We start from the raw sequence: 13,859 nt of genomic DNA, 5'->3' as shown, positions 1-13,859 counted from the left end.
GTGTACGAATCCCATCTCAAGTAACAATTGTTCTTCTTCTGTGAAGGCAAAATCTGCTTTACATGTCGCATTCTTAAGGCTTTGTACTTTAAGTTGGAGGGTCCCCAAAGGATCAGTTCTAGTTGGAAGAGACACTCCGATTCCATAAACTCCTGAATCACTTTCTTGTGGTGACACAATGGTTATAGTAATTACTTCGGTACCTTGGAAATGCGCAATTTTTATTCTTTGTTGCCTGCTTTTATCTTTCTCTGGTATCACTGCACCACTTGTTTCCCATCCATTCACATCTGTTGACCACCAAACATTTGACCAGGACGTACAGTCTCTATTGCACAAATATTTTGCACGAGTCAAGAAATTATTCTTGTTCCATTTAGAACAGTCCAAAATTCCATCACAAAGTTTCACCTTAAACACAGTAGTAACACCTGTTTGCGCTTGCAGCACCACCATTCCTTTTTCTCTTGCAACTGTTCCTTCTCGTATGGACATATTTACTTTCGCCACCAAAATCATCATCATGTGACAGTTCAAGTACCAGTTGAACATGGCCATCCTCCCTAAGGACTACCTCGCGCATTTGGTTTCTTCACTGCGTTTGAGACGAACTAACCCCTATTGGGCTAATCCCCCTTTGTAGCCAGACTTTGCGCTCAGAGGTCCGGTGGAGTTTGACCAATATCAATGGCAGAAGGAAGAGCCTTGAGTTTTTTACAGTGGGTGATATGAATCCACAAAGTCCTCTCAGCAATCTTTACAGCCGTAGGTGTTGAGATAAGTACTTGGTATGGGCCTTCCCACCTGGGGGATGACCAATTCTTTCTCTTCACAATTCGGATCCACACCCAGTCCCCGGGTGCCACGCTTAACAAGGTTTCATTTCTGGAATCTGCAAAGGAGTCATTGGTTACAAGAGATTTGACATTTAGCAGCTTCTTCATATAATCCGCTAGATCCTCACCCCCCCTCACGTTCCGCTGGCAACAATCCTTGCCACTGCGGGACGTAATATGGTCTCTCAAACAAAAGTTCAAATGGTGTAAGTCCTTTGTAAGAAGGTGAGATTTGCATATACAGGAGTGCCAAAGGAAGGCACGCAGTCCATGATCTGTGTGTTTCTGCCATCAGTTTGTGGAGCTTACTCTTCAAGACACCGTTGTGTCTTTCCACCAGTCCAGCTGATTGGGGATGGTAAGCACAATGATATTTGAGATCAATTTGAAACACTTGACCCAACTTCTGAACAATCTGGTTAACAAAATGAGACCCATTATCACTGTAAATACGTCTTGGAAAACCAAATCGGGGAATTATTTCTGTAGTCAAAAGCTTTGCTACTGTTTGTGCATTCGGGTGCTTTACTGGAAAAGCTTCGACCCATTTAGAAAAAGCATCAATAATGACTAAACAGAACCGTTTTCCCTCTGAGGGTGTCAATTCAATAAAGTCCATACAGAGTGTGTGGAATGGATATGGAGGGGTGGGGAATGCCTGCTGAGACTTTTTAACTCCCCCCTGAGCATGATACTTTGCACATAATAAACAAGATAAACAGAATTGCTTTGCATAAGTTGAAAACCCCTTACACCAAAACACCTTAGACACTATTTGAATCCTCGTCTGTACTCCTACATGGGCAGGTCCATGCCTAACCAATGCCGCATACCTAAAAAGGTTTGAGGGTAATACCATTTTGCCATCTGATGCCCTATACAACCCACTCTGCTGAGTGATACCATATTTTACCCAACGACATTTTTCCTTCTGTGTCGTCAGTGTTTGCATTAATGTCTCTAAGTCTAAGAGGTGTCCGGGCTCCAAATCATTGTCATGTAAAAGCAAATCATTTTCTTGAGCTGCCTTTTTTGCAGCCATATCAGCAAGGGCATTTCCCCCGGAGACAGGATCTTTTCTATTGGTATGTGCGGAACATTTACATATCGCTATCTGAAGTGGTAGTTGCACTGCATCTAACAACTGTAAAATTAAATCTCTGTGGTTTATTGGTTTGCCTGTCGCAGTAACCATTCCCCTATTCTTCCATAGTTGAGCGAAAACATGTACAGTGGAGAAAGCATATTGACTATCTGTATAAATTGTCACTTTTTTACCCTCCCCTAAGGTACAAGCTTGAGTCAAAGCCACCAACTCAGCTGCCTGTGCAGAATAAATGTTTGACAATCCTTTTGCCTCCAAAACTTCAGTTTCTGTGGTGACAGCATACCCTACTAGTGTTTTTCCTACAGTGTCTTTCTTTGCTGATCCGTCTACAAACAAAACGAGATCAGAGTCTATCAACGGAATATCCATTAGATCTGGTCGGGGAAGTACTTTGTCATGAATGCTCTCTAAACAAACGTGTGGAGTACCTTCTTCTGGAGTCGACAAAAGTGTCACCGGATTAAGAGTAGTACATCTTTCTATGGTCATATGAGGCTGTGTCAGCAGCACTGTCATACACGACAAATGTCGACTAGGAGATAAAAAAGTTATCTCATCTTGCAAAAGTATAGTAGCTACTGAATGTGGAACCCGCAATTGTAATGGGTGAAACAAAACTAATGATGCTGAGGCTTGTACTGCCATGGCGGCCGCCACTGCAGCTTGAACACAATGCAGCAATGCCCTTGCAACAGGATCTAATCTGGAGGAGTAGAAAGCTATCGGCCTCTGTTTATCCCCATGTACTTGTACCAGAACCGAAGTCATATATCCTCCCTTACAATCAACCATTTGTACAAACGGCTTAGAATAGTTTGGAAAACCCAAAACAGTGGATCGTGCTATCAATTGCTTAATTCTAATAAATGCCTGTATTGCCTTATTTGTTCACTGTATATTATTCTTAGCCACCATGGGAGTATCATAGATCAGTGTGGTCGATGGCCCTACTTCCTCAGCATAGTTAGGGATCCAACTTCTACAAAAATTAGTCATATCTAAAAAGGACATCATCTCCCGCTTAGTTGTAGGCATAGGTGCCTCAAGAATTGCTTGTTTTCTTTTGTTCTCCAATTGTCTACCTTCCTGCGAGATTAAATAACCCAAGTACTTTACTTGTGCTTTCCACAATTGTAGCTTTTCTTTATTTACTTTATGTCCTTGCTCAGCTAAAAAACTAAGAAGGGCAAGGGTATCCCTTTTACAACTTTCCTGCATGGGTGAGGCCAATAAAATATCATCTACATACAACAGGACCTGGCTTCCCACTGGGGGAACAAACTGAGCTAAATTCGCAGCCATTTCTTGTGCGAATATTGTCGGACTCTCACAATAGCCCTGTGGCAATCTGGTGTATGTGTATCTTTTACCTTGATAAGTGAATGCAAACCAAACTCTACTCTCCTTTAGTGGTATGGAGAAAAAGGCATTGCTTATATCTGACAGAAAAATATCTGTGCTGAGGTAGTAAATCATTAAGTAATGTATAGGGGTCAGGGACCACCGGTGCTCTTGGGATCACAGCCGAATTAACTGCTTGTAAATCCTGAACCAACCTCCATGACCCATCCGGTTTCTTTACAGGAAACAACGGAGTATTGCAGGGCGAATCTGGGCATTCAACAAGAATTCCTACCTGTTTTAGCTGCTCAATGACTGGCTTAATTCCTTCCTCTGCTTGTTTACTTAGCGGGTATTGGTGCTTACAAGGTCTAAAACCTGACTTTGGAGTTATACAAACTTCACCTGCTGTTTTCATCAGTCCTACATCCCCTTTACCTTTTGACCATAAATCTACAGGTAAGGCACTTAACGCACTATCTTCCTCTTCAGTTAGGAGGATTTGTCATGCCCTTTCTGTTTTGTCATCCCTGAAGTGCACACTTGGTTGTGCCCAAGTCACCCAATTTAATCTTTGTACCTGGATCTGTTGATCTTTCAATTTAATTCCTTTGTATTAGAGTATAATGGTTTGAATCAAAGCATTAAATCAGTTTTCTATAGAGAATGGGAAAGATTAAAGCTCTTACAGATTTGGAAGATTTACCTAGAGATACTCCAAGGGTAGTATACAAAAATGCTAATAATATAAAGGAATATTTAGAACAAAAGAAAAAGGAAAATAAAAATATAGGTACCAGCTTGAATTATAAAAAGGGTACATTTAAATGTGGGAAATGTGGCCAATGTAAATATATAGCAAATAAGGAGAATATATATGTAGAGAGTAGGGGTAAATTGATTAGGGGTAATGGGCTATACAATTATGATACTAAAGGATTAGTGTATTTGGCCACCTGTGTCAAATGTGGGTCATTTTACATAGGTAAAATGGAGAGAACGTTAAAAAGAAGAATATATGAACATACCTATGACATAATAAAAATGAAGGAGACTAATGCATTGTATAGACACAGGAAGATGTGTGAAGATAGTATTTTTCAGTTTTTTGTAATTGAACATATAAAGAATAACATCAGAGGGGGGCCATGGGAAGACACCATAGGTTTTAGAGAATTATGGTGGCAGATCACGTTGCAAGCAAATAAATCCCCAGGCTTGAATGAATATATTTCAATTTTACCTCTACTGAAACTAAAGGCAGCTAAAATATAATCCTGAGTGCAATAAATTATATGGTCAATAGATGGTGCTATTTGATGGAAATATATGCTATTGGATTGGAAGTGTTATGAATGTTAATATTTTTACAAACATGTATATATAAAATATATCTAGCCCCTGCAAATATGAATGGAATTGATTTTAAAGTGATGAATGGACATAATTTAAAGTTTTTTAGAGAAATGTGATGTATTTATGTGATTAAATGAAATGTATTTTAATATTAATGAGCTTCTTAAAAAGTAAGCTGATTTGTTTATTTGAATTAATTGGTATTTTTTGATTGGAAAATGAAAAAGGAAGGAAGTATATAATGGATGTTAATAAATAATGGAAGAGATTATCTGATGAAGTCCAGCTATAGGACGAAAACGCCTTGATTTTGGAATTGCGTTAATAAATTGTGTTTTGCACTTTGTTCTTAACTGTGGTGGAATCTATCGTGCTTGGTGACATTCAACAGAAAACTGCTGTTTTTTCTTGGTTGCTGTTTGGCTTGGTTGTTGTTTCTGATCTTTCAATTGACTTTCGGACATTGTGTGCCAATTTGTTACCTTTTTCGCCAAATCTACCCAATGTGTCCCCACCGCTTTAGTAATTGAAATATGTGGGCTATAACCTGAGCGATATAAAGAACTCATTTCCTTGGTCAAAGTACAGGTCACTACTGTATTACCTTGCTTATCCCAAAACATATCATTCAAAATTATCCTTGCACGTTTGTGCTTAAAGAATTCTTTTTTAAATTCTTTATCCGGACCAGGGGCCTGTCTGTAGTACATAGTACAATGTTAGTGCACCGCAACCTGCGGTGACCCGCTCCTAGATTTACTTAAAGCTAGGTTGATCAAATCTGTATCAACCCTCCCCGGCCCATTTGAAATCAAGTCCTGGCTATACCAGTAAAACAAGTCTTGTACTCCTTGTACCACCAAGCCATCCGCTAACCTTTTCGACTCAATGCCTTTAGGTGTGGGAATTGCCGCTATTCCAAACGAATGCATCAAATCTCTTCCCAGCAAATTAACTGGACAAACTTTAGATATAATTACCCTACACCTAACAGTTTGGTTTGTTTGCAGATCTGTGAACAATAGAGGATGAGACAGTGGTTCCTTATAGATTTTCCCGTTTGCCGCTTTCACAAGGACAAACTCGTCCATCTTGCAGTTCGGGGGCAGAACTGCTGGACCCAAAAGTGTACGCAATGCACCTGAATCACATAAAAACTCCACTTTCTGTCCCTCAACCAAAAACTCTATCATGGGTTTTTGATCTAGATGCATAGCAATACCCAAATGTGCCAGGTTTATGACTTCACAGTCACAATCCTGCCCTTCCTTAATTTTCTGAGTGTCCTGACATTCATCGCAGAGAGTGTCTGCCTCATCATCATCACAATCATTCTCACTTTCTTCTTCTCTACAATAATCACAATAATGAATTTGGCGCCTTCCTTTACTATCATATAGTCATGCGGAGCCCTTGTTCGTAAGCTGTGGGGGATGTTGCCACTCTTCACAGTCGGCAGCGAAGTGCCCAAGTCTACCGCACTTAAAACATTCTCCACGTTTTAACCTCCCCTCATATTCCTCTGAATGTCCACCTGGTTTATTTAACGTGTCCCATTTCAGGCCCCCACGTTTTTTTATGCCACCACGGTGCCCTTGCCCCCTTTGGTCCTGTACCAAGAATATACCACCATCATCCCCTACTGCTAACACTTGTACTTTCTTTTTCTTTTTTAAATTGAAATGTCGCTCAGCATGCCGTGCATATTCAAACAAAGGTTGCAGTCTACATGTTCTATAATCTACCATATGCTTAGTTATAAAACTACTTATCGGAGCCCTACAACCCTTAAGAAAAGCATTTTTCAATTGCTGTTCATACGGACTATCATTGGTCTGATCCTGCGGAATCATCATTCCACAATGGTTATTGAACACTTCTGTCAATCTTACAATATAGTGATCTACAGATTCATCATCATTTTGGATGCACTGATTTATTACTGTCCAATCTGCTCTTTGACGCCACTTATCAGAAATTCTCTTTAACAGATCAGTGACTCGCGTGTCTAACACCCCAGAATTATGCTTTAATGTAGTGCCGTCATCTGCCTTACATGTGCAAGTACCACAAACTAAGTGCCAATCTGGACCCAGGATTTGTCGCACTACTTGTTCTACTTCTAAACCATTTAGATGATAACTTAAACGCATACCAACTATATCCTCAGAAAACTTTTGAAAATTAACCTTGGGATGAGGAATACCATCCGTAGCTCGTTTTATATCCTCTCTAGCCCAGGGACGATAAACTAAAATAGTTGTCTCTTGTCCAACATCCCCTGCTTGTGGGTTTGCAACTTGTATTAAGTGAAGAGCTTCTGAGTAGTCAGAAAGTTTAATGGCCCAACGTCCTTGCCCTGCTGGTCCTGACCTTAACTGCATAGGTTGGTCTACCTGTTGCAAAGCAACCTTGGGTACTACGGGAATTTGCGGGTAAATTGGAGGGGTCACAACGCTTCCTTGAGCAGCCAATAACCCACCCTGCTGTACAGATCCCACATCTTCAGATTGATATTGAGGAGGTTCTGATGGTACAGCAGCAGCAATTTCCCCATACGGTGGGGCAGTTGCCTGCCTTTGTACCGCACAAACTGTATGCTCATCCTCCTTATCTAAAAATAAAGCTACTTTTCCACTTGGCACCAGTGATCCCTTTTGATTTATTTTTTCTTTTTCCTGGCACTGTTTTTTCTCTTATAGCTCATTTATTTGCCTCTTCTAACCATTTTTGTGCTTGGGGAAATCCCAATTGTCTTTGCTTTTTAGTTCTAGTTCCCGCATCTCTTTTCAAATCTCTAACCAATTTTGCACAGGCATTCTTATTCAGGGTACCATCAAAATCATATTTCAACTTCCACTTTTTCAAAAATTTAACATTATTTTTGTTTAAACCTTTCATATACTTAGCATCAACATTTAAACAGGCATCACTCTCACACTTGCAGCAACTCGAACCCATGTTTCCCCTAGATTTCTTATTTTACCTTTTTCCTTTTTTTTTCAGGTATTTAGGACTGTATCAGAATTATTTTACAGGGCTTATTATAAAATGGGGCTATCTTAACAGGTGACCTTAACAAAATAATCTTAACAAGTAATCCTACCCATCCTTAACTAAAAATAAAACCTTGTCGACAAGATTAAATTAAATTAAATTAAAAGAAATTTATTTTTCATCCTACCTGAACCAGATGAGACTCCGTTTCCCCTTTTCATTCAGAAACCGTCCCTCAGATAGGGATCAGAGAGCGGCCGGCCTCCTTTCAACGACAAATCAGTCGGAGGGCTTTCAGTCAAGGGAATCTTAAGATGAGAAACCCTCACCTGCACAGGTTTTTCGGTCTCTCTGTCGGTCTGATCCGTATCTTCATAGAGGTTTCCGGTCTGAAGGACCAAAATGTCAGAAGAAAAAATTCAAACGAGTCACATCTGCCTCAGGTGATGAAAAACTTCTTTATTAGCAGCTAACCAGATTACACAGCATGTTGGCCAAGATGATCTCCTCTGATCTGATCAACTTGTTTACTGACATCAACTTTTATACTGCAATCAAAACAACTTTTTGTTACATTTCTGACCGTTGACAGTTGACTTTGAAAAACATATAGGATAAACATGTTTATCACAAATCACCTCAAACCAACAGTTAGTACAGAATGTTCAAGAAGTACAGAATGTTCAGTTCAACAATGGTAGCTCAAATTTTCCAGGACACACAGCCTGCTTCTGTAAATTAACTCTTACTCGGCCGTGCGTCCTTATCCCAGGCTTCACTGAGCTATAACCAAATCTCTTTATTCTGAAATGCAGAAAACAGATATTATTCAGGTTCATAAGCAATGCTGCATTTTGTTCACAGATGAGGCCCATATTTGATAGGCATATCCCAACAAATAACATGTTCACTTTGCAAGAAGAGGAAAAAGACAAATAACAGTATGTTTTTAAAACTTTTTCTCTTAACAGTTGTGATGATCTTTATGGGGACTCTGCCTCCCACACTGACATTTTCTCCTCCTGGATGATCTGAACACAAATGCCAGACAAAATTTGAAAAAGGAGTTACTAAACCCCAATGGGGCACTTATCTTAACCATCACAGCAGAAGGGTGTTAATATTGACATTCAGTAATGGTGCTCAGACTGGTGGCAAAGAAGTTCTGAATGTTTGAATTTGTACGTCACTTTCATGCCCTACTCCTTGCGTGGGGAGCTATGTGTGACGTTGGTGCCTATAAAACCTAAAGACTTTGGTGTACTGGCTATCCTTGGCAGGAGATTGCTTATGTAAAGAATACAACAACAGCAGTATGGAAGGACATCTATTATTATGGTAAGTACATAACTTTCGTTTACATGCTGGTTAAAAGAGAGGGAGCTTTTCATTGAAGAACCTAGGGTGTTCATCATATTGATGACTGCTGCGGTAACCTTAGCTGTGCTCCTAGCTTTAAAATAATGAAGAACCTAGGGTTTTCATCATATTGATGACTGCTGCGGTAACCTTAGCTATGCTCCTAGGTTTAAAATAACTTTCCTGAAGATGAATGTGTTAAAGTAACAACACAAATAAGAAAATGGAAGCTTTTCCCCAAAGAGAACTTGTCTGCCCAGGAAAGGAACAGCAGAAGCTGACCGTTGATCCTCAAAAGCCTCACAGGAGCATACTCTTCAGTGGCAGTAAAGCTCTGAAGGGCTTCTTGTCCAAACTTGTCTTTTAGTCACCTCAGTTCAATCTGCCTGACAGTTTAGGCATGTGGAAGGTGCCCTGAAGCTTCTGAAGCTGGTCGAATGTTATATCCTCTCAGGACATAACCCATATAACTAAGGCTGCTGCAGCAGTAATCATTCAAACGTCTACTGTTGGTGTATGTTTAGTTACATAACCGTACTTTGCTAGCTACATTTTTTTGTAGAGGTATACTATTTAGACTGTATGATGAAGGGAGGGGTTTAGCTACCACAAATGATAATGCTACACTTTTTAGCATTTAGTTTGATCTTTTTTCACCAACAGTTCACTAGGGAGAGCTGATTACAGAGGGTCTGATGACTTAACAACAACTCCCAGTTTGCAGTTGTCTGCAAACTTTGTTAGGTAGAGATCTTGGCTTTCTAATTGGAGATCTAAGAAGTCAGTAATGACAAGGAGAGGTCCCAGCACCAAGCCCTGAGAGACACTTCTGGTTTCTTTCATACAATCTGATGAGGCACGTGCAACTCACTCTCTGCTGGTTCTGCCTTTCAGGCAGTTTGCTGTCCTTCTTACCACATATGGGTTGAATTTTAAAGCAGTTTGCTGTAGTGTGATGCCAGCATGAGAAAATGAAGTCAAAGGCCACAGCCAGGTCAAGCCATACAGTGTGCAGTGCTTGAGACATACAGTGTCTGCTGACAAAAGGCCTCCGCCAGGTCAAGACATGCAGTGTGCAGTGCGTGAGACATACAGTGTCTGCTGACAAAAGGCCTCAGCCAGGTCAAGCCATGCAGTGTGCAGTGCATGAGACATACAGTGCCTGCTGACAAAAGGCCTCAGCCAGGTCAAGACATGCAGTGTGCAGTTCTTGAGACATACAGTGTCTGATGACAAAAGGCCTCAGCCAGGTCAAGCCATGCAGTGTGCAGTGCATGAGACATACAGTGTCTGATGACAAAAGGCCTCAGCCAGGTCAAGCCATGCAGTGTGCAGTGCATGAGACATACAGTGTCTGCTGACAAAAGGTATCAGCCAGGTCAAGACATGCAGTGTGCAGTACATTAGACATACAGTGTCTGCTGACAAAAGGCCTCAGCCAGGTCAAGACATGCAGTGTGCAGTGCATGAGACATACAGTGTCTGCTGACAAAAGGCCTCAGCCAGGTCAAGCCATGCAGTGTGCAGTGCATGAGACATACAGTGTCTGCTGACAAAAGGCCTCAGCCAGGTCAAGACATGCAGTGTGCAGTGCATGAGACATACAGTGTCTGCTGACAAAAGGCCTCAGCCAGGTCAAGACATGCAGTGTGCAGTGCATGAGACATACAGTGTCTGCTGACAAAAGGCCTCAGCCAGGTCAAGACATGCAGTGTGCAGTGCATGAGACATACAGTGTCTGCTGACAAAAGGCCTCAACCAGGTCAAGACATGCAATGTGCAGTGCATGAGACATACAGTGTCTGCTGACAAAAGGCCTCAGCCAGGTCAAGACATGCAGTGTGCAGTGCATGAGATATGCAGTGTCTGCTGACAAAAGGCCTCAGCCAGGTCAAGACATGCAGTGTGCAGTGCATGAGATATGCAGTGTCTGCTGACAAAAGGCCTCAGCTAGGTCAAGACATGCAGTGTGCAGTGCATGAGACATACAGTGTCTGCTGATAGCTAGGTCAAGACATGCAGTGTGCAGAGCATGAGATATCCAGTGCCTGCTGATATTCTCCCTGACTGTAGACTACAGATAGTGACTGATGCACCTTTTGTTAGGTTGTTAGGAGGCTGTCCAGTAATTCGTCTACCCTTACCTTGGAGAAAATAGTTTTTCGTAGGAAACCCAAATGGTTCCTTCTAGGTGGTCTATTAATGACTTGAATCCCTCACCAAACCTGAGCTATCAGAACCAAAGTCACTATGTCTACTCCGTCTATTTTCTCATTTGTTGTTCCATGTCCCGTTCTTTAACATCTTAGCCATCATTTTGAAAGGGGACATTAATGTCCACGAGTACGTGTGCTACAGAATTTCGAACAGCTATTGTTCTTCTCCTTCAGTGGCATAATTGCTAACGTTGTTGCAGCCCTTGTGTGAAATTTTGCAATAGTAATACAGTTTTGTACATTACAATCTTCATAAGACACATCTTTCATTTTAACACTGGACATCGTTTCTCTCAACAGGTGAAGTATTTACTCCATATTACATTGGCTTGGCAATTGATGGAATAGTCATTGAAAAGAATATTGAAAAGTTTTCTAACGTACTACTTCGTCTGTCTTTTCTTGGTGTTGGCAGGTAAGTTGTTCACTCCCTGGTGGTTAAATTAAGATGTTGTGTGCAAGTAAATGTATCTCTTTAGTATTTATGATATCATAAAGCAAGCCTGTTTCTTAATCGTTTCTCTAGACACTGTGTGGTTAATGTACTGCAGAATGTATAAAACATTAATCAGTTTAATAAACCTGTTTTTTGTTTTGCCTTCCCTTTTTATACTGTTACTTCTACATAGACAACATTAGCAGAGGTCTTGCCTTTGAAGAGCAGATTTGTCAAAAGTAAATGTGCCTCTGAACTAAGGGTTACTTTTAAGGGAATTTCCATAGCTGTTTGCCTAATAAAAGCCATATACAGGTCTTAAGTAAACATAAATTGTGGTCCTTGTAGATTGTTTCTTGTCAGCAAAGTGATACTTTGCATAAACTGACATTGAAGGTGCAACAGAATTAGTACACTGGAAAAAAAGGTCACACTAATTCTTCTCCCAGCATACCCACTGCAGCCTCAGAAACTTTTCTTTCCTTTACCCTGTCAGCTGAACAATCATGACACAACTATTTTATTATTTTCCTCTTGGTAATTAGTGAAGAGTCACAGTAAGTCACATTTGTCACCCTTTTCTTGATGAAAATTTGATATTGTCTTTTGCACCCATTCTCACCTTGTGGGATATCAGACCCAACTCAGATCCAAAACTGGCCTTTTCAGAATCATTTCAAGAGATCTACCTCCTATACCCATAATACCCCACTTTAACAACCTTTCCCCATGTCTCGTTTGCCACCATCATGTTCAAATCTTGGCCAGCAGCTCCTCCACCAATTTTGCTATTTTCCTGTATCCTATTAGTGTTACTGTTGATAACTTTTAGTGATAGTTATAGTTAGTTATAATTTTCTGATAGTTCTAGTGTTTGCTGGATCTAGTGTTTAGCTGGTTGGAGTTTTCCACGTTTACATTCTTCTTTCTTAATAACAGTTGTAACACTGCTTATTGTGTGAATTATGGCTCAGGCTGCGTGGTTTTCAGGTCTTCCCCTGTCTGGATGATTCGCTGTTAACTACTTTCATGAAAGTATCTCTAATCAAGGCCTGGGGTTTTTTGCTCCATCTGTGCCTGTCCTTGGGTATAACAATGAATTATGAGAGGTCCAGCCTGGAACCAGTTCCAGTGCTAGAATTTATCAGTTGCCATTTGGATATGGTCACTCAGATAGCCAGACTACCATTATCAAGACCACATTCTCTTTGTCTACAGGCTTCTCACATCCTGTAGGCTCATGAACATTTTGCCACTTCGGTAGTTCTTCTTGGGGACATAGCCCCTTCTGTTTCTCTAGTACCTTTGCTGAGATTCCACATGGAAGCGTTGCAGTAGACTTAACAGTTCAGTGGTCTTATCTAACTCATCTTATGAACTTTCCCGTGATGCTCACAAATATTTGTCATCTCCACATTCAGTGGTGGTTGGAATCTCTACTGGTCACAGCAGGATGGCCTTTTGTTCGTCCCCATTCATAGGCAACAGTGACTACAGATCCTTCCATTCTGGGGTGGGGTGGAGGGAGGGGGCATTTTGAGGGAAAAACTGTCCAAGGTACTTGGTTGTGGAACAAGGTCAATTTTTCACATCATTTTCTTGGAGATGAGGGTGGTCCTCTCTAGCACTGCAGGTCTTTCAGAACATTCTCTCCAGGGGTGCAATTGCCATCCAGACCAACAACACATCAGTGGTATGGTATCTGTGAACAAGTAAAGAGGAACCACATTCTGTCCTGTATGTAGACAGGCCATGAGGGTTTGACAATGTGCGATGTCCTCTCTGACATTTTTGATCACACCAAACATCCCAGGAAATCCAACATCCTAGTGGACAGTCTGAGCAGAAAAATTCTTCTACCCCATGAGTGGTTCCTGAATCCAGATATAGCAACACAGAATTTCAGCTGCTGGGGCACCCCCTGCTGTGACCTATTTGCCTCCCTGTCCAGTACAAAGTGCCGTGTTTTTTACGCCCTGATCCCTGCAGAGGGACAATCATGCTTGCCCCCTCCCCCCCGGGTCTTCTTTATACCTGTCTCCTGTCTCCTTTGATAATCAAGTTTCTTGAGAAAACAGTCCAGCAGACAACAAATGTCATCTTCACTGCTCCATTCTGGGCTCATCAAGTTTGTTTCCCCTTTCCTTTGGCCTCACTTGCATTACCCGCTCTGGGCGCCAGACCCGGTTCCAGGTCTGATTTCGCTCTCT

The 13,859-nt window shown here is 41.2% G+C and overlaps 1 protein-coding gene across 1 annotated transcript in view; it reads left to right on the top strand.

Annotated features, from left to right (window-relative positions):
- The window catches only part of ABCB9 (ATP binding cassette subfamily B member 9), a 713,793-nt gene that overhangs the window by 126,250 nt on the left and 573,684 nt on the right, over nucleotides 1–13,859 (top strand). The window contains exon 2 of the mRNA XM_044068918.1: nucleotides 11,514–11,628. Within this exon, the coding sequence (XP_043924853.1) occupies nucleotides 11,514–11,628 (115 nt within the window). The remainder of the gene's footprint in view (nucleotides 1–11,513; nucleotides 11,629–13,859) is intronic.

The sequence above is a fragment of the Protopterus annectens genome, chromosome 4.part0 (genome assembly GCF_019279795.1).
Source record: "Protopterus annectens isolate FY-2018-M chromosome 4.part0, PAN1.0, whole genome shotgun sequence".
NCBI classification, from domain to species: domain Eukaryota; kingdom Metazoa; phylum Chordata; order Ceratodontiformes; family Protopteridae; genus Protopterus; species Protopterus annectens.
Note: the sequence above shows the minus strand (reverse complement) of the source record. Positions and strands in the feature narration are given on the sequence as shown.